General features: G+C 35.7%; 1 protein-coding gene across 1 annotated transcript in view; it reads right to left on the bottom strand.

Annotated features, from left to right (window-relative positions):
• Nucleotides 1-21,755, bottom strand: part of LAMA2 (laminin subunit alpha 2) — a 606,716-nt gene that overhangs the window by 85,948 nt on the left and 499,013 nt on the right. Inside the window, exons 39-41 of the mRNA XM_082668794.1 lie at nt 21,278-21,441; nt 19,798-19,936; nt 1,157-1,259 (exon numbers count right to left, since the gene is read on the bottom strand). Of these exons, the coding sequence (XP_082524920.1) occupies nt 1,157-1,259; nt 19,798-19,936; nt 21,278-21,441 (406 nt within the window). The remainder of the gene's footprint in view (nt 1-1,156; nt 1,260-19,797; nt 19,937-21,277; nt 21,442-21,755) is intronic.

Below are 21,755 nucleotides of genomic sequence, written 5' to 3'. Positions count from 1 at the left end.
GTGCCATCTATAATGGAGAAAGAACGTGTAATTCCATACCAGCCTCTATTGGAGACTCTTCGTTTAAAGCATGACAAGTATAAATGATGATAAAAGCTCTTTTCTTTCTAAGATTAGTAAAGACCAACACCATTCTTTTATTTAAAAATATGCTTATTTCCTGATTTGAGATAGTCATTGTGATACTATACACTAGAAATACAAAGTTAAGAAGAAGACCCTGTGACTGTCCTCAAGAAGATGGAAGCCAAGTCCATGGCTGCAGTGATTTGATAAGTCTATGAGAAAGGGACGCACAGAGAAGAGGCATGTAATTCAGATGGGGTGCTAGGTTTCCCAGAGAAGATGACATTTGAGCTAAATCTTGAAGGTCTGGTAGAAGGCAGTTGGATGAAAAAGAAAGAAGGATGGTGAGAAGTTCCAAAGAGAAGAATGAACACTGTGGAATGTGGAGGCTTGAAATGGTAGCATGTTTTCAGAGGACATGAATGTTTCAGTAAGGTTGCAGAGCTGGATGCAAGACAGAAAAGGGTGAGTGAGACTGAAGATAGAAACAGGAGGCAATTAAATGAGAACAGGAGATATTCGAATGAAATAAAAATATAATAGCTTACCTAGAGTGTGGCTGTATTGAATAATACATTTTTAATGCAAAACCCATAATATATCAGGGTAGCTATATTATGCACTTTGATCCTTGAATTAGGAATAAAATACCTAAAAGTGTATTTAAAAGGTGAAAACTTTTCGAGACGTGCCCCACTAAATCGAAAGTTTCCCAAGGATATTTATATTACATCTGCCTGATTGATTCCTTTGTGACTATGATTTCTAAAGTCGAAAAAAAAAAAAGGTGGGGTTTGGTGCTCTTTAAAATTTATCATACATTAAAAGTTTCTATACTCTATATACAGATGAAATGATGCTATAGAAATTAGGTTTAAAAATTATGAAGTATTGCCCAGTGCAAAATGAGGTGTGAAGGCAAAATACTGTAAAACTGATGAGAGAGTTTACTTGCACTAAATCTAGATAGTAAAAACAATCATAAAAATTATGCTGCAACAATTACACTTTTCCAATAATGTGATAAAATATCCTACCAATTACAACTACAATTAAACTTAAAATAATAATAAAAAGTGGTCACACTAACCTTTTACATCATTTGCTAACTTCTTGGCTTCATTAAGAAACCCGAAGCTTTTCTGAAGAGAGCCTTTGGCACCTTCCTGTAATGAACCCTGAGGACCTGTTGCCTGTGGACAGAAAAAGAAGTGTCACATATCTAAAACAAAAGAATTATGGAGTAGAGATATCTAGCAGGCAATTGGTACACAGAGTTTACCTTCAGGAAAGCATTCCGGGCTACATATGCAGAATAATAAATTATCAGCACAGATTTGTGATTAAAGTCAGGAGACTGTTTATTGGGAGATGAGAAGAAAGCCTAGAATAGAACCCTTAGGAATCCCAACATTTAAAGGTAGGTACAGAAAGCTGGGCTGGCAAGGTGATTGAGATTCCAGAAAGGACAAAGAGAACCTAGGAAAGCATGATATTATGGAAATCAAGAGATACAGAAGTAGCTCAGAGTATGATGACTTGCTATGTTGCAAGGTCAAAACTGGTCAGTACTATCAAGTGCTGTCGAATGCTCAAGCAAATTAAGAACTAAGCACATCCTTGACTTTATCCCTAAGCACATTTCATTCAAGTTGTGGGGTAAGTCGGGAAGCATTTTCTGTCCCCTAGGTGTTGAAATGAGGAAGAACACTGCTTCTGTTTTGAAATGCATCTCAGAGTACTAGGGCAAAACAAAATCTTCTAAATGAAAATCTCTGAGCCACAGTCATCTCCTAGCAAAGATGGATTTGTTGAACCTTGGACTATAAGAGGTGACACAAAGATAATAGAGTGATATGGGAAAACGATCATTTAAATTGAACGTTTAGCTATCCATTTTAATAGTGTTTGCTCTTCAAGAATCATTACATAGTACGTTAATACCAAAAGATAAATCAAATAGGATCTTACCTGTAAATTTTAAATTGGAAGAGTATTTCAGGGTGCAAGACGAGCTAGAGAATGCTAAATAACTTACTGTTGAAGTTATAGATCTGAACTCAGGTTAGCCCAGACATAATATTCTTCAAATACATCTCCAGTGCCTTAATAACATTTTTTATCAGTCATATGATTTAAACATTAAACTAGGAGAGATTACAGAACTTGCTACTGTAGTGGCAAAATTTATTTTAAGGTGTTATTCCAACAGTTTTAAATAATCTATTGTTCATAGAACAGATTGATTATATAATACTATGACATCTACAAAGGGACATATAGGAAACATCTACATAAACAAAAAGAGACATTGTGCATTTATTTCTAGCACATGCAAAAAGAGCTGTGTGACAACCCTGACAAATTATTCTATGGGAAATGGACACTCTCTTCAACTGAGAACACATAAATTCTTAGTCCTGCAGTTTCCTGTGAGAAATTAGGTACAGTGACACCACATAAGTGTAATTTATTTTGAAAAAAAAGGAAGAGTGTCAACATAAATGGCACAAATCCAATGTACCTTACTCAAAAAAAATAAGCCTCCATTACCCACTCAGGTTCTATATTTGTTCCAAATTTATATGCCGTTCTTACTCCCTTGGTTATAGGTTTCCTGAATCAAAACAGATTAGAGAAAGGAAATTACAAAGAAAGAAGGATGAAGATTCTCTAAATAGGCACATGAAAACAGCCGAAGTGACAGCTGACAATCTATCTGACAATGAGGAAAGAGAAAACCAACAACTAGAGAGAAGAGTTTTTAAATCTCAGAAATCCACATCGATAAGGATGAAATAGGTTTCAGTAGATGCCAATATTATTGTAGTAAAATAACTAATGTTGATAATGATGATCCTGAACCATCAGGATAACACAGGTCATTCACAGTACAAGATGAAACCAGACAAAGCAAGCTTTCCCCATAGCCTTAACGTGTGAATTCCTCTCCACAAGAACATAATCTGGTGAGTGTCTAACAACCAACATCTTAGAGCTAATCTTGGATATGCAAAGTGAGGCATGGGAGTAAAGGAGGGAGAGAGAGTTGACTTGCTGTCCATGAGAAAATTAAAGAAATGAGGTAAGAGAGTAGAGAAGGGCCAGACAACATGTAAAGAGGCTAAAGTCTGAGCCGTGGAAATTGTGGAGGGATTAGGAACAGTGATGGGCAATATTTATTTTTTTCTACTTTCTTACACTCTTCAGCAGTTTTATTGAGGTATAAAAAAACTTCACATATTTAAAATTTACAATTTGATAAGTTTTGACATTTATTCACCCATGAAACTGCCAATCAAGGTAGAGAACATACCCATCATTTCTTTTCAATCCCTCCCTTCCACCCCTCCTTGTCTTCCCCCATCTCCACACACTGACCTGCTTTCCATCACTATTAGTTTGCATTTTATAGAATTTTATACAAATAGAATCATCTGGTATGTACTCTTCTTTTTGTCTGGCTTCTTTCATTCAGTGTAATTATTTTGATGTTTATCCATGTTGTGTGTGTATCAACATGTGATCCCTTTTTTATTTACGTGGATATGCCCCAACCTATTTATTCATTCATCTCTTGATGGACATTTGGATTATTTCCACCTTTGGCTATTCTAAATAGAGTTGCTATGAACATTTGTGTACACATCTTTGTATGAACATATGCTGATTTCTCTTGGAGTGGAAACCTCTAAGTGGAGTGGCTAGACTATCTGGCAGATGTATGTTTACATTTTTTAGAAACTATCAACATGTTTTCTAAATTATTTGTACTATTTTAAATTCTCACCAGCAGTGTATGACAGTTGTGTTTGCCTACATCCTTGTCACTACTTGATATAGTCAGTCTTTTAAAATTTTAGACATTCTAATAGGTGTGTACATCATTTGGTTTTAATTTGCATTTTCCTCATGACTAATAATGTTGAGCATCTTTTCCTGTGCTTATTTATTTATTCTTTGGCTAAGCATTCAAATTTTTTGTCCAAGTTTTAACTGGGTTTTTTGTTCTTATTGAGTTTTGAAAGATATTTATGCATAATATGACAAATCCTTCGTCATATATGTAATTTGCAAATATATTCTTCTAGTTTGTACCTTATCTTAATAAATGGTTGGATTTGATTTGTTTTAACATTGTCCATAATTTTTGCATCTATGTTCATGAGGGATATTGGTCTATAATTTTCTCATTTTTTTGGTAATGTCTTTGTCTGGTTTGTATCATAGTAATACTGGCTTCTTAGAATGAGATAGGACATATTTTCTCCTCTTCAATTCTCTGAAGAATTTATTATTTCTTTCTTAAATATTTGGTAGAATTGAATGACCAGTGAAGTCATTTGGAACTGAATTGTGTGTGTGTGTGTGCGCGCGCGCGCGCACGTGCACACATGTGCATATATGTGAGGGTTTTTAAACACAAATTTAATTCCTTAATGAGTATAGGGCTATTCAAGTTATTTATTTATGGATGAGTTTCAGTAGTTTGCGATTTTCAAAGAATTTGCCTATTTCATTCAAAATGTCTAATTTTTGGCATAAAGTTGTTCGTAATTTTCTCTTATTATCCTTTACTGTATGCAGAAGTTGCTGTGATTTCACCTCTTTTATTCCTGATATTGGATATCGGTGGCCTTTCTCAAGTTTTCTGATGAGTCTGACTAGATGATTATCAGTTCAATGGTCTTCCATTGGACCTTTGCACCATCATCCAGCAACACGACTGAATCCTGACTGAAGTCCATATGCTGATAAACTTCCCTGCTGCCAATTTCTTATCTTGCATTTATGAGTGTTGCCTACCTTTTGCTTCCAGACCTCTTGTCTTTCCTGTTTTTCAGGAGGCCAGTGATTTCTTCCTGGATTCTTAGTCAACTACTCCTTGCTCAGATGTAAGGAGGTGGGTGGTATACATGGGGGTGTAGGAGATATTGTAGCAACAAGGTAAGGAACAACAAGGAGACAGGGAATTTTGATGTGTGGATGGGAGAGCAAGTATTTCGGTTGCAAAGGACTGTAGATTTTATGAAGGGCAGTGTTAAGAAGTAAGGCTGTTAGGTAGTTTGGAGTCGGTTTCTGGAAAGTTTGAACGTTAGACTAAGGAAACTGGACAATAAGCAACATGGAGCCGTTAAAAGTTTCTGAGTAGGAATGTATGCTCAGAGCAATAGTCCAGAAGAGGAATTGGGCAGCTGTGTGGGACGAAAAGGAGGTATCAGTTGACTATTGTAATAGTATGAGCCAGAGAAAATAGAGTTGTAACCTTAGGCAAGGGCATTGGAAATGAGGTTTGGGTTCAAGAGATGTGGAGGAATAAGACACGTTTCAATGTTTCAAGAAGCACTTCAAAATATTAAAGTAAAGAGCTGATGGAGTACAACTGTCAGCTATAAGCAGTGTACTAACAATCCAGGTTTAAAAGACAAGTCTTTCATATGATAACAGAATGGAAAACACTAATACGTTATGGATGAACAGAACTGTTTCAATTCATTGGAATTTGGAGAGTTCATTTTCCAACATTGCTTAGTAAGTCACTGAAGCACATCAGCAATATCAGGACAGGTGATGAAGCAGCATTTTCCAAGCTAATTATACTTCATGCATATTTATAAGCATCACATCTGAGTTTCTGGGCTGTGTCTACAGCATATGTGAAATATAAATGAGGTTCTTAGACTTGCAAGATATTTTGTTACTTGCTTTTTAGAGACTGTATTTTTATAAATAATAAGTTCTTCTCTGTGTATATATACATATATGTATTTATAAATTATCTAAAACCTTTTATTATATCACACAAAATAGGATCTATTATTACATGTAGGTTGCTATATGTTTTATTAGCTAATAATCATTTATAGAAAATGTGAGATAATTTAAAACATCAGAGAAGGAAAGATACAGGAAAAAGGAAAATGATAAAGTCTACAAAGATTTAACAGAGGCTTGGCACTTAATTGGCTTTTAACACATGTTAGTTTTCTTCTTCCTACTATTTGTTAAGTATTCATAGTGACTTGTTTAGGCACCATGTCATTGACTAATAGATGAATGAATTGACTGATTTACCCAATAAAAGTTTTTAGCTCTCTCAAGCACCAGAGTAAGCTCTGATTATTCAAAGATCGAAAGACTCTGCCTTCTCTAATGGAACTGGAGTGGAGAGACAAACCAAAAAATCCTTATAAAGAAAATGATGATTGCCATAATGGAGTATGGAAATATCTAAGTGTTTTGTTGTCAGAGGAGGCTCTCTTAGGGGGAGGAGATGTGCAGGTGAGACCTAAAGTTAAGTTTATCAGGATGGTATACCCACACCCCACTGATGCATTATTTAAATAAGCAAATTTAAAAGTTATTGTTTATATTTCTTTCTATATTACATTTTTATTATTTTTCTAAATGTTCCTCTACTAACTTCTTTATTAGAGATAAATTTTCTGAATTCATTGAAAAAGTTGGTGCTAAGGAGAGATGCATAATTGTTTTTGTTTATTTTTATTTTCTAAAGAAAGTACTAGCTGAAAATTCATCAGCGTGGTTTACAGCCTATTCCATTACTTCCTCTTTATGAAATAATTTATTTTAGAAGACAAGTCTTGCACATTTCCAATGGGGATAATGTGTCAAGATAATATGTGACTTAGATGATTTTAAATTCAATATCTTTTTAATAAAGAAAACTGTTCAAAATGTGCAGAGGTATATGTAAGGGCTGATAATTAGCTGCAGTGGGTTTATGTAAAATATTTATCAGAAGAAATTTATATTTGGGCATGTTAGGCTGTTGTTAAAAATCGGGGAAAAATTTCTTACTATAATAAAATAAATTCTTAGAAGAAATGGTGGAATGTAGCCCTATATACATTTTAAAAGACATAACTTTTGAGAACACTGAAAAATGTGCAAGTGATGTTACTAGATATATTAAGCTACAAAACAGTTATGTAAAAATTACCCATTTGTACAAAAGCTATTTGCACAGGAAAAAGTATGGACAGATAAACAACATTATAAAAGTCGTTGTCTGCGGTTGGTGAGATTACACACATTTTACATTTTCTCCCTCTTGCTTGTCTGTATTTCCTATTTTGTTTTATAATGGACATGAACTGCTTTTGTAATAATTGAAAAGAGCATACACAATTTTTAAAAAAGAAAATCATTGTGTATTGATTTTAAAGGTGTTTTAATATAACCCATATTTTAAAAATCTACAGGATACTAAAATGAAATTATGAATCAAAAATGAGTTCAGAAAGAACCCAAAGAATGACTTTGGTCAGAAATCTGGTGAAAGAAAGGTTGTAGATCCTAGTATTGCATAATATCCTAAAATGGGACAGGGGTTAGATGAGTCTCTGGAGGACTGGAAGCAACTGAGCACACAAAGGAGACCAAGGGATGAAACAGAAAATCTCCAAAACTACTCATGAGAATTTAGAATTCATGACTGCGAATTTGCAGCTTGAGAACACCAAGAAAGACAATTGAGAGAGGATTTTAAAGTATATAACTAATTGAGAACAGGTTTTCACCAGTCACAGCATGAGAGCCATTGCTCCATCACCCTTGGGTGCCACTGGCTTGCTGCTGACAAGCTGTTGAGGGTAGGATGGGTGGGTACCACAAGGAGTCTTGATTTTGAGTACAGACAATGGATAAAGGTCTATTGAGTTAGAAAACCTCCTCAGAGGGCTTATTGCTTTCTTTCCATTTAATGTCCAGAATCAAACTCAACATGGCAATTTCAAACCTTGATTATTCATATATTTATTATTGTATTTATTCCTACTGGTGGAAATCTCAAATACCAGGTCTGAGAGCATTGCTGCCTTGAATAAAATTAGTTTAAATTTATATTGCATTATAGCATCACCCCAAAGAGTTTCTGTGTTGCTGACTGATGTAACAAACTTTTGATTTCATTTTTAATACTTTATGCCCTCAATTTTTAAATACGCCAAATTCTGGGTAATCAAATAGAAGTTTGTTATTCTGCTTCCAATAGATTTTCTTAAAGTTATTGATGCAAATGAGTGTATCATGTACAAAGAAAATCACTAAAGTCAGCTGGCTTGATGAATACCGTTTTCACACACAGATTCAATATTTTTCTACGTAACTTAGATCCTCACTGACTTTTTCATATTTGTTCTTGTGTGAATCAGTTCTTATATAAGTTGCTGAATTGCTGATGGAGAAAAAATGTTCACCAGTTTTATTGACAGATTCAATTGTCATACCTATTATGGATTATACTATTTCTCCATTAACACTACACTGGTACAAATTTTAAATCCCAATGATTATAGATATTAATAAGAAGTCAAAATTACTGTTTGAATGACTCCTAAGTAATCACTGGCAGAATAAAATACAAGATATATGAGAGTTAAAGTTTAAAACTTGACTGACACTATATTATATTGGGCCTTTTGAATGCAATGTGTATTCTGCCAATATTTGCACACTTCTTTATGTAGGAAATAAAAACTCAAAATGACCTTGCAAGTATTCTTTATGTATTTTGATTCATCCAATTACACAAAGCAAATATTAAATAAGACAGACTGAAAAGACGATATGACCACATTTCTAAATAGATACTCATTAGAAATACCTTAATGTTTACTCCTATTGTAAGATTCACAGTGTTTAACTATGTGATGTATTGACCAATAGCAGTGATATCAAAAGACTCTGGCTACAGATTAGGAACCAAGATGGCAGAGTAGAAGGACGTGCTCTCACTCCCTCTTGCGAGAACACCAGAATCACAACTAGCTGCTGGACAGTCATCGACAGGAAGACACTGGAACTCACCAAAAAAGACACCCCAATCCAAAGACAAAAGAGAAGCCACAATGAGGTGGTAGGAGGGGCACAATCACAGTAAAATCAAATCCCATAACTGCTGGGTAGGTGACTCACAGACTGGAGAACACTTATACCACAGAAGTGCACCCACTGGAGTGAAGGTTCTGAGCCCCACGTCAGGTTCCCAACCTGGGGGTCCGGCAATGGGGGAAGGAATTCCTAGAGAACCAGACTTTGAAGGCTGCTGGGATTTGATTGCAGGACTTTGACAGGACTGGGGGAAACAGAGACTCCACTCTTGGAGGGCATACACAAAGTAGTGTGCACACCGGGACCCAGGGGAAGGAGCAGTGACCCCAGGGGAGACTGAACCAGACCTACCTGGTAGTGTTGGAGGGTCTCCTGCAGAGGCAGGCAGTGGCTGTGTCTCACCGTGGGGAAAAGGACACTGGCAGCAGAAGTTCTGGGAAGTACTCCTTGGTGTAAGCCCTCCCAGAGTCCACCATTAGCCCCACCAAAGAGCCCAGGTAGGCTCCAGTGTTGGATTGCCTCAGGCCAAAGAACCAACAGGGAGGGAATGCAGCCCCACCCATCAGCAGTCAAGGGGATTATAGTTTTACTCAGCTCTGCTCACCAAAGCAACAGTCAGCTCTACCCACCACTAGTCCCTTCCATCAGGAAACCTGCATAAGCCTCTTAGATAGCCTCATCCACCAGAGGACAGACAGCAGAAGCAAGAAGAACGACAATACTGCAGCCTGTGGAACAAAAACCACATTCACAGAGAGATAGATAAGATGAAAAGGCAGAGGGCTATGTACCAGATGAAGGAACAAGATAAAACCCCAGAAAAACAACTAACTGAAGTGGAGATAGGCAACCTTCCAGAAAAAGAATTCAGAATAATGATAGTGAAGATGATCCAGGACCTCGAAAAAGAATAGAGGCAAAGATCAAGAAGATGCAAGAAATGTTTAACAAAGATCTAGAAGAATTAAAGAACAAACAAACAGAAATGAACAATACAATGACGGAAATGAAAACTACACTAGAGGGAATCAATAGCAGAATAACTGAGGCAGAAGAACGGATAAGTGATGTGAAAGAGAGAATGGTGGAATTCACTGCTGCAGAACAGAATAAAGAAAAAAGAATGAAAAAATGAAGACAGCATAAGAGACCTCTGGGACAACATTAAATGCAACATAATTCGCATTATAGGGGTCCCAGAAGGGGAAGAGAGAGAGAAAGGACCCAAGAAAATACTTGAAGAGATTATAGTCGAAAACTTCCCTAACATGGGAAAGAAAATAGCCACCTAAGTCCAGGAAGCTCAGAGAGTCCCATACAGGATAAACCCAAGAGAAACACACCGAGACACATAGTAATCAAACTGGCAAGAATTAAAAACAAACAAAAATTATTGAACGCAGCAACGGAAAAACGACAAATAACATACAAGGGAACTCCCATAGGGTTAACAGCTGATTTCTCAGCAGAAACTCTACAAGCCAGAAGGGAGTGGCATGATATACTTAAAGTGATGAAAGGGAAGAACCTACAACCAAGATTACCCTGCAAGGATCTCATTCAGATTCGATGGAGAGATCAAAAGCTTTACAAAGAAGCAAAGGCTAAGAGAATTCAGCACCACCAAAACAGCTCTACAACAAATGCTAAAGGAACTTCTCTAAGTGGGAAACACAAGAGATGAAAAGGACCTACAAAAACAAACCCAAAACAATTAAGAATATGGTCATAGGAAGATACATATTGATAATTACCTTAAACGTGAATGGATTAAATGCTCCCACCAAAAGACAGGCTTGCTGAATGGATACAAAAACAAGACCCATATATATGCTGTCTACAAGAGACCCACTTCAGACTTAGGGACACATACAGACTGAAAGGGAGAGGATGGAAAAAGATATTCCATTCAAATGGAAATCAAAAGAAAGCTGGAGTAGCAAAATCATATCAGATAAAAACGACTTTAAAATATAGAGGGTTAAAAGAGACAAGGAAGGACACTACATAATGATCAAGGTATCAATCCAAGAAGAAGATATAACAATTATAAATATATATGCACCCAACATAGGAGCACCTCAATACATAAGGCAACTGCTAACAGCTATAAAAGAGGTAACTGACAGTAACACAATAATAGTGGGGGACTTTAACACCTCACTTACACCAATAGACAGATCATCCAAAATGAAAATAAACAAGGAAACAGAAGCTTTAAATGACACAATAGACCAGATAGATTTAATTGATATTTATAGGACATTCCATCCAAAAACAGCAGATTACACTTTCTTCTCAAGTGCGCACAGAACATTCTCCGGGATAGATCACATCTTGGGTCACAAATCAAGCCACAGTAAATTTAAGAAAACTGAAATCATATCAAGCATCTTTTCTGACCACAATGCTATGAGATTAGAAATGAATTACAGGGAAAAAACCGTAAAAAACAGAAACACATGAAGGCTAAACAGTGCATTACTAAATAACCAAGAGACTGCTGAAATAATCAAAGAGGAAATCAAAAAATACCTAGAGACAAATGACAATGAAAACACGACGATCCAAAACCTATGGGATGCAGCAAAAGCAGTTCTAAGAGGGAAGTTTACAGTTATACAAGCCTACCTCAAGAAACAAGAAAAATCTCAAATAAACAATCTAATGTTACACCTAAAGGAACTACAGAAAGAAGAACAAACAAAACCCAAAGTTAGCAGAAGGAAAGAAACCATAAAGATCAGAGCAGAAATAAATGAAATAGAAACAAAGAAAACAACAGCACAGAGCAGTAAAACTAAAAGCTGGTCCTTTGAGAAGATAAACAAAACTGATAAACCATTAGCCAGACTCATCAAGAAAAAGAGGGAGAGGACTCAAATCAACAGAATTAGAAATGAAGAAGGAGAAGTTACAACAGACACCGCAGAAATACAAAGCATCCTAGGAGACTACTACAATCAACTCTATGGCAATAAAATGGACAACCTGGAAGAAATGCACACATTTTTAGAAAGGTATAACCTTCCAAGACTGAAGCAGGAAGAAATAGAAAATATGAACAGACCAATCACAAGTAATGAAATTGAAACTGTGATTAAATATCTTCCAACAAACAAAAGTCCAGGACCAGATGGCTTCACAGGTGAATTGTATCAAACATTTAGAGAAGAGCTAACACCCATCCTTCTCAAACTCTTCCAGAAAACTGCAGAGGAAGGAACACTCTCAGCTCATTCTATGAGGCCACCATCACCCTGATACCAAAACCAGACAAAGATACTACAAAAACAGAAAATTACAGACCAAAATCACTGATGAATATAGATGCAAAAATCCTCAACAAAGTACTAGCAAACAGAATCCAACAACACATTAAAAGCATCATACACCATGATCAGGTGGGATTTATCCCAGGGATGCAAGGATTCTTCAGTATACGTAGATCAATCAATGTGGTGGACCATATTGACAAACTGAAAAATAGAAACCGTATGATCATCTCAATAGATGCAAAAAAAGCTTTTCACAAAATTCAACACCCATTTATGATAAAATCTTTCCAGAAAGTGGGCATAGAGGGAACCTACCTCAACATAATAAAGGCCATATACGACAAACCCACAGCAAACATCATTCTCAATGGTGAAAAACTGAAAGCATTTCCTCTAAGATCAGGAACAAGACAAGGATGTCCACTCTCACCACTATTATTCAACATAGCTTTGGAAGTCCTAGCCATGGCAATCAGAGAAGAAAAATAAATAAAAGGAATACAGATTGGAAAAGAGGAAGTAAAGCTGTCACTGTTTGCAGATGACACGATACTATACATACAGAATCCTAAAGATGACACCAGAAAACTACTAGAGCTAGTCAATGAATTTGGTAAAGCTGCAGGATACAAAATTAATGCACAGAAATCTCTTGCATTCCTATACAATGATGAAAAATCTGAAAGAGAAACTAAGGAAACACTCCCATTTACTACTGCAACAAAAAGAATAAAATACCTAGGAATAAACCTACCTAGGGAGACAAAAGACCTGTATGCAGAAAACTATAAGACACTGATGAAAGAAATTAAAGATGATACAAACAGATGGTGAGATATGCCATGTTCTTGGATTGGAAGAATCAATATTGTGGAAATGACTATACTACCCAAAGCAATCTACAGATTCAGCAATCTACAGATTCAATGCAATCCCTATCAAATTACCAATGGAATTTTTTACAGAACTAGAACAAAAAAATCTTAAAATTTGTATGGAGACACAAAAGACCCCAAAGAGCCAAAGCAGTCTTGAGGGAAAAAAGCAGAGCTGGAGGAATCTGACTCCCTGACTTCAGACTATACTACAAAGCTACAGTAATCAAGACAATATGGTACTGGCACAAAAACAGAAATACAGATCAATGGAACAGGACAGAAAGCCCAGTGATAAATCCATGCACCTATAGTCAACTAATCTATGACAAAGGAGGCAAGGAAATACAATGGAGAAAAGACAGTCTCTTCAATAAATGGTGCTGGGAAAACTGGACAGCTACACTCCCTAACACCATACACAAAAATAAACTCAAAATGGTTTAGAGAGCTAAATGTAAGACCAGGCACTATAAAACTCTTAGAGTAAAACATAGGAAGAACAGTCTTTGACATAAATCACGGCAAGATCTTTTTTGATCCACCTCCTACAGTAATGGAAATAAAAACAAAAATAAAAAAATGGGACCTAATGAAACTTAAAAGCTGTTGCACGGCAAAGAAAACCATAAACAAGACGAAAAGATAACCCTCAGAATCTTCTGCTATCTTCTTTCCACAGCTTGATTAGGAAATTCTGGCACACCACTTGAACCTAATTCTAATCAATAAAAAAATCCTACAAGGCATCTACATTCAAATAAATATTCATAGATGATCTCAAACTAAGTAGGGAAAGAAAGTAATTTTATTTTTTCTTTGAAATTTTCTTCTCTATTCAACTTTCCTATCTCTCTTGGCAGTGTATATATCTTGTTCATTCTGAAAATCTGGAGCATCCTAACCTTTCTAGATTCCTAGTATCAATGTTTGGAGATGGCAGGGGGCAATTTACATTTAGTGATCAGCTACTATACACCAAGTATTACCTATATGAAAATCATGGAATATTACTTGTGAAATAGTGCAAATGAAATTCTCACGGAGTTATTCATGCTTCTGTCCCCTCAAGGTCTATTTTCAGCTTAAAATTTAATACTGGAGACATTATTTTCTGGTAAAAGGAAGTAGGAAGAGGAAAACACCACAGTCACTAAGCTGTGAAATGGTGGCAGCAGGCCACGGGAGCAGAATGCCCAGAGTAGAACGCAGGCAGAGATGCAACATCTTTCAAAGCCCCGGATGCTGCGGCTGTGCAGTTGGCATCTGACCCAAAGACTTTTCTCCCTAATTATTTTAAGATTTTGTTTTCTTTTTCTCTTTAGTTTCTGTAGTTTAACAATGATCTTTCCAGGTGTGGACTTATTTTATTTATTGTGATAGGCTTCCTTAACTTGAGAAATCATATCATATCCTTCACCAGCACTTGAAAATTTTCAGTATCTCTTTTACTATTACTATTCCCCATTCTCACCCTTTTCAACTTCTGGAACTCCTAATAGATTTGCGTTTCATTTTTACAATCTATATTCCTTGTTTCTTACACTCCTTTTATGTTTTACCATACTTGTTGCATTCTAGGCAATGTATTCAACTCTTTCTATTAACTCATTCTCTTTTCCTATATATTTTATTTTTAGAAATTTTATTTGCTTCTGTTACAAATTTCTGTAATCTTCTGTATTTTTTCTTTTTATCACTCTTTTCTATTCTTTTTAACATTTCAATACTTTTAAACACGTTTATTGTATATTCTCTTTCAGATTTTTGAATAACTTCAGGATCATGTTACATACTTTGCCTGCCTACCCTCTTTCCTACTTGATTATTTATACTGTATCTAAACAGACCACTTTCCTGTGTCCTTCTAGATGCTCTAGAGGTTGCAAGAACCAGGATCAGTTCCCTCCTCTCCCCATTAAAATTTTTAGCTTGGAAAGTCTTGTACCATATGGACTTCAACCCATATATAAATATATACAGTATAAATTTGGACTTCAATCCACAGGCTTATGGTTTTAGCAACTTATGAGAGACATTTTTCACCACTGGAGGCATGAAAAGTAACAAGGCTCCTTGGCATGTTCTGGGCTAGAAGGAGTGTTTGTTGATGAGAACAATTGTTTCCAAGTCTCACGGTTTTGCATACTTTCGATTAGTCAAAAAAGACTCCTTCTTTTGTAGGTTTAGGATGATATCTGTGATGTCTTCTCTCCCTGCCTGGGCTTTAAAATCCCAGTCCCTAGACATATGATCTATATTTATGTTCCAAATTCATTGAGTCACCAAGCTGCCAGCTCTAGAATGTGCTATTCTGTTTTACTCTCGTTTTTATTTTTAGATTTTCTTCTGTTTCCTCTTTTTTTTTTTTTTTTTTTTTTTTGTGGTACGCGGGCCTCTCACTGTTGTGGCCTCTCCCGTTGCGGAGCACAGGCTCCCGACGCGCAGGCTCAGCGGCCATGGTTCACGGGCCCAGCCGCTCTGCGGCATGTGGGATCTTCCCGGACTGGGGCACGAACCCGTGTCCCCTGCATTGGCAGGCGGACTCTCAACCACTGCGCCACCAGGGAAGCCCCTTGTTTCCTCTTTATAAAATAAAGTATGAGTTAAATTTTGGGGAGTTAGAATTTACCTAGCATTTCTGTGAATTTCTCACATTAGGATGGATCTGAATTAACTCAGACTGCCATGTTATCAGAGCTCCCTGACTTTTCTTTCTAGTACCCTTATTTTCTATCAGGGTTTTTCGCCCCACTGATCTGTCACATAAGAGTGAATTTACAAAAATCCAATTTATTCTGTAGACTCGACCCTAAAGCAAGAAAAAACTCCTTCAAGTTTTCTGAAGAAAAAACTTTGAGTTTCTATGGATTTTTACTCCCCTCATACTAAGGAATCAACAGTGGGAAGTCACTTACACAGTTCACGTATTTTTAGGATCAGGTGTCTAAGGCTTTAAACTTACTTAATTTTAGGTATATTTTCCTCCTGTCTAATATTTTTTTCAGAATTTCACCCCTCTCTTTAGTTCATCTAAAGCCTACATATCACTTACACAGCACTGTTCTTTACTATCTCTCACTATTATTGTTTCTATGAGAAAATGCATTACTTACAAATTGCGCTCACTTTCTTCTGTATTTTATATTATTTTTTCCTAGATGTGCCTGAGAAAGATCATGCCGAAGATATTTAGACTTATGGCTCCCAGGAGTGATGGGTAACTGTAGCAAGTGACAGAACTTGAATTTGGAGAATAAAGAGGAAGACCACATTGTGTACTGGTGTTGAGAGCAAGTATAAATTCTTCTCAATTTCTAGTGCTGATTCTTAGTGAAGATCAGACTAAACACTGAGACTGAGACTAATTGAGAAAGAGGATTCTGGATTAGAGGGTATTAAGGAATTTTGTTGGTGTGTGTTGGGATGGGGAGAGAGAGAGAGAGAGAGAGAGAGGGAGAGTTTCAGACAATAACAATGATTGCAGTGTAAAGAAGAGGGTATAGAAGAAAAAAGAAATCTTCAGGTGCTGTGAGAAGTGAAAAAGTGATTCTTTTTTTTTTTAATGGAAGATACCTAGGGAAGGTGAGGACTGCCTACATTTTCTACACTGAAGTATATATCACAGAGCACATTCTATTCACCTTGACAAAGGGAGAGAGGGAGAAAAGAAAGAAATGAAGGAAGGAGGAGAACATTTCAGAATAGATGGAGATTGTGTGATTATTGTTGTGTGATGATTCTTCAGGATCTTAAAGAACCAGATCTAAGGAATCCATTCTACATTAGACTTCCTTTTTGTTCCTTCCTTTTGTTTGCCATTTGGATATACCAGATTTAAGTGCAGAGCATCTAAGAACTTCCCAGTGAAAAGGGCAAAGGGTCTCATCTCCCAGTGCTACTGACACCGTGCCTATTGCCTCTGGTGGTCATCCCAAGGACCCAGCAGCACATAAAATCTACTTTTCATCTACTTCTAAAATCTGATCTGCTTGATAACATAGGTTTTAAGTTCACCTATGATCTGGAAACATTTTTTAAAGGTTTAATTCTCTGTTATTTTAGAGTCTGAGGACTTTTTACAGCATCAAAGCAATAAAGATTAGAAAAGAATTACTGGATCTTCATATTCTATTTTCTAAACGGTGACATATTTCCTTTCTCTTTCTCCTTGTGCCCACCAATGAGAGGCACAAAATGAGACGTTATCTTGGAGATCATGTGTAGGGAAAACAATCTTTTGTACCAATAATATAATAATAGTATTTATCTGCCTAGCACTAATAGAAATATAGTGTTTTTTCATAATGTCTGTTCCTAAAATAATATTTCATTTTGATATTTAAATAAATTATATATACAAGGGGCTGTTACTCTTCACATAGGAACTATACTACAACCTTGAATTGTTTATAACCTCCACCTGCTTATTATTTAATTAAAATAAAGGATCAACTTTTTTCTCATTCATATTTTCCTTTCAATTCCATTGTTGATTATGTGTGCACTACAAATAGGTAGACTTAAGCAGATTTTTAAAAGTGAAGTGGCTTTACAAATGCTGTCAATTATGCTTTGAGACTATTCCATATTCATTTGTTTCTTTCCCTATGGTATTTTCAATGCTTTTTTTCTTCTCACATTATCTTATGTCCATCTTCTTCACAGTAGTAACTGATTGCTTTATTGCTTGTCTAATATGTCTTTTTTCTCCTTGTATAAATTCCTGCTTTGTTTCTTTGTCCTTTGCTTCTAATTCATTGAAAACATTCTTCCTGCTTTGCAGGACTAGACTCAAATGACTCTTTCATACACAAATAATAAACTTAATCTTACTCTTCTGTGTTTATCTATAGCTCTAGCAATAATACCAGCTCTAACATTTATGGAATGCTAGTACTATCTAGGTAATTGTTCAATTTAATGGCAAATATATTTCTTTTCCAGTATAATAGAACTATATTATAATGAATTATTAAAATTAAAACTTTATTTATTCTGTTCTTGAAACATGGTCCAACAAACTTTCTGGCCAAATCAGTCTTCTGTGTGTTTGTTGTTAGCCACTTAATAAATCAGTGATTCTCTTTAGCTTTTACTTTGTAATTTTTCAGACACTTAATTATTTTTACATGGCTCATAGAGAAGGAATAACAATAACAAGGGGACATGCTGTAATGCAGTAAAACTTGTCCTAATTAAAACAAAAAACAACAACAAAAAACTTGTCCTAGCTCTATGTTTGAGTTTGGCTAGCCTATCATGTATAAGCATCAGTGTTGAGGAAAAGTGAATATTTCATGTTGGCCTGAATATGAGAGTCTCCTGAGTATAAAGTGATAGTATTAAATTTGGGTGAAAATAAACAGGTCTTTAACATAAAATGTTAGAAGTTCATAAAAATGAAGCAATGACAATAGTGAGGATTTTATTGGTACAAAATGTTGTAAATAGGTATGAAAAATGTCAATTAGAATGACATTCATTCATTTACTCACGAGTGTCTACTCTCTGTCAGGTACTGTGCTAAATGCTGAAAATGGTGATCCAATAAAACATGGGTCAGATGAAAATGGTGAACTTGAAGACTAGGATCTTTAAATAGATTTGAAAAATGGTTCCTTTTGAAAGGATAATTGAACATAGGGAAGTTTCTGTAATAACTGTGCCATGATTTTGAATAAGAAGTAAACAGAACATATGGTATTGGTAGAGCTCATTCCAGAGAAACCAAAACAGTACTAACTGCTGATGGAATATGATGCATCATTCACCATGACCATAAAATAAACCTGCTAAGAGTGTGGCAAATACCTCCAATACCCCTGAAATCCATGAAAGCATTGTGCTCAATACCAAAGCAAAGAAAATAGGGATCTGTTTCTTCAACACCCACTATTTATGCATATTTCATTCACAGTCAAGTGTCCAATCAAATTCTTTTTCTCCTGAAATTCTGATGTATTTGGGGGATTCTGTGTGAAGCCAAAGGAGTAAGTGATGGTTCTGAACATTTTAACTCACCACGTGCTTCCTATGAAATGAAATTTGACCTGAAATAGTATTACCAAGGTTTATCACATAACTTGGTTACAAAATGTTGCTCTACATGTAAAGGAAAAAGATTTGTTACTATTGAAGATACTCAGATAATGTGCTATACTTAGAACCCGAAAACTCTAAAATATTAATTGCAAATTTATTTTGAACAATGACAGCAGCCAAAAGTAGCTTTGAAGGTAAACATTTCAACTGGTAAAAACAGTATAATAGTTTAGAAATATATGATCTGGCGTATTTGTAAAATGTGCACCTTATAATCAAACTTTACATAGAATCAATCTGTATGTGACTATAAGCACTGGTGTTAATTTCCAAGGCACTTTCTTCCTGAAGGCATATGGAATAATAGTGATAAATTTCCCTGTTCAGAGTCTTATGTTTGACTGTTTTTCCTTTGCGAGTTGGTGGCACAAACTATTTGGCATCTGCGATAATTTCAAGACCCTTATTAATAGTGGAAATTAGTAGGTGACTGAGAAAAGAGTTTTGCTATGACTGAGAATTTATTTAGGATAAAATTTAAAAGGAGCCTTTGAAAATAATACAAAACAAATATTCTAATTTACTAGCATTTTCCAGAGCTTTGAGAAATTTAGTTCAGGTACTTATTCAAACAGATTGACCTCCATTCTCAGTACATAACGCTATTTGTTTCTTACCAGTTCTGTGGCTTCATGTGCAAGATCTTTGGCTTCTTTGGCAATTTTCTCAGCTTTATCAATATAGTCCTTAATATTGCTGTAAGCTTTGAAGGCTGCAGTGGCATTGAAGGAGATGTTTTTGGCCTCATCAAGGATTCTGTTGGGATTGCCCCCCAAAAGAACATCAGAGCAGTTGGTACTCAAATGAAGAACATCTTACTTATAACAAATATGGCTTCCAAATGATCATGGTCAGTATAATTATGTTAATTCCAAACCATAGTGAGGTATCTACTAATTGTATTATATTGTAGTTTTCAGTTTAAACTCATATTCCTAAATAATTAAGCAGTGAAATGCTGCCAACATATTTTTAAGTACCCATAGCATCCTCCAGAAGTTTCTGCAACCATGAGCACCACGCAAGTATGAGCAGTGAGACGATTCTTTATGTTATTTGTGAAGCACGCACAGGTTTCAGAGCACTTGTTCTATATTATTGGAATGAAGTTCACAAAATCTCTTTAGAGTAGGTGCACTTCTCAGATGAGGCCAAATGAGTCTCGGTTAAATTGCTTGTCTCAGGTCACATGACCAACATGTCACTAATTAGCTAATTAAGGACCTGGAGCCTGCCTCTGTTGACTTCTAGCTTACTGCTCCATTTACCACCCTTCATGATTAATTAGCAAAATGTTAAAAAATGTTGTAAAGTTGTTATAAAATGAATTGTATATAAATTTTTTCCAGGGTCTTCAAACATTAATATTTTCCTTTGTATCAAGAGTATTAAGTATTGAAACAGAACCTTACACATGGAGTATATTAAATACAGATTCATTTAGGAAAATTATTCTTGGGGCTAATACACCTATTTTGTTATGACAACCCTGAAATTGTAGGGGAAGCACACCAGTTATACCTAGAAGGCTGTTTACGAGTCAAACACACCTCACCAGTTGCCCCTCCCTCACTGACCCGTATAAGAATCCCAGTTCTAATGAGCTGTTATTTCACAGGGCAGTATGTAGTGCCTCCATGGAATGTGAAAGAAAAAACAAGACTTAAAGGCTATGTATGGAGCCACATTTTCAAAAGCCACCCTTTTAACAATAAATAGTTTGATTTCATTAAAAATATAAAACTGAAATTTGAAGCAGAATGTGTGTTTATACATTATTATTTAAAATGCTAATAAGGAAACTGCTGTGCTCTCCAATAAAGAACAGAAAATATTTTTTCTAAGTGTAGCCTAAGGCAATGTTCACTCCCCACCATGCCATATTTGAATCTACTTTTAACTCAGACTTTTGATGCTGCTCCAGTAGAGCTTTGCCCAGACCCTTCTAATTAGGCTTTTCCACAGAAAGGCCATGTAGCTCGTATGTGCATAATTACAGAAATCAAGCTTTGAAAGCAACTCTCTACCATTTCTGCTAGTCAAAACTTCTGGACAAGTGTCAAGATACATAGATATTTCCAACAACAAATGACATACCTATCAAGGACAGCAGATGAATCATTTAACTGAGCCGCATGGCTCTCAGCCTGGGACACCTTCTCAGCAAGCTTCCTGTCCTTTATTTCTTGGGAGAGATCATCTATTTTACCTTTCAGATCCTCAGACAGGGGTGGCAATTTAGTTTGAATGTCTTCAACATACTGATATGTAGAGAAAAGAAGGTATTTTAAGTAAGTGAATCCAAGCCTCCTCTCACTTATTAATTTCTCTTGGAGATCTAATTATACACACTTAGGTTTTTATGAAACTTCAAATTTACTAACCTAGCAAAAAAGAATAGAAAATAAAAGCTATTATTTAATGACAGAGATTAGAAAATATATGAAGGCAATTTATACCAAGAAGAACCTGACAATCTTTTTTAAAACATGCTACTCTGTAGCATAAATAATAGCCATTGGGATCTTTTACACTATTTGCATTTCTATTACCATTCATCACCACATATCAGTAT

The sequence above is a fragment of the Grampus griseus genome (assembly GCF_964374135.1).
Source record: "Grampus griseus genome assembly, chromosome: 13".
NCBI classification, from domain to species: Eukaryota; Metazoa; Chordata; class Mammalia; order Artiodactyla; family Delphinidae; genus Grampus; species Grampus griseus.
This window is presented reverse-complemented; position numbering and strand designations above follow the sequence as displayed.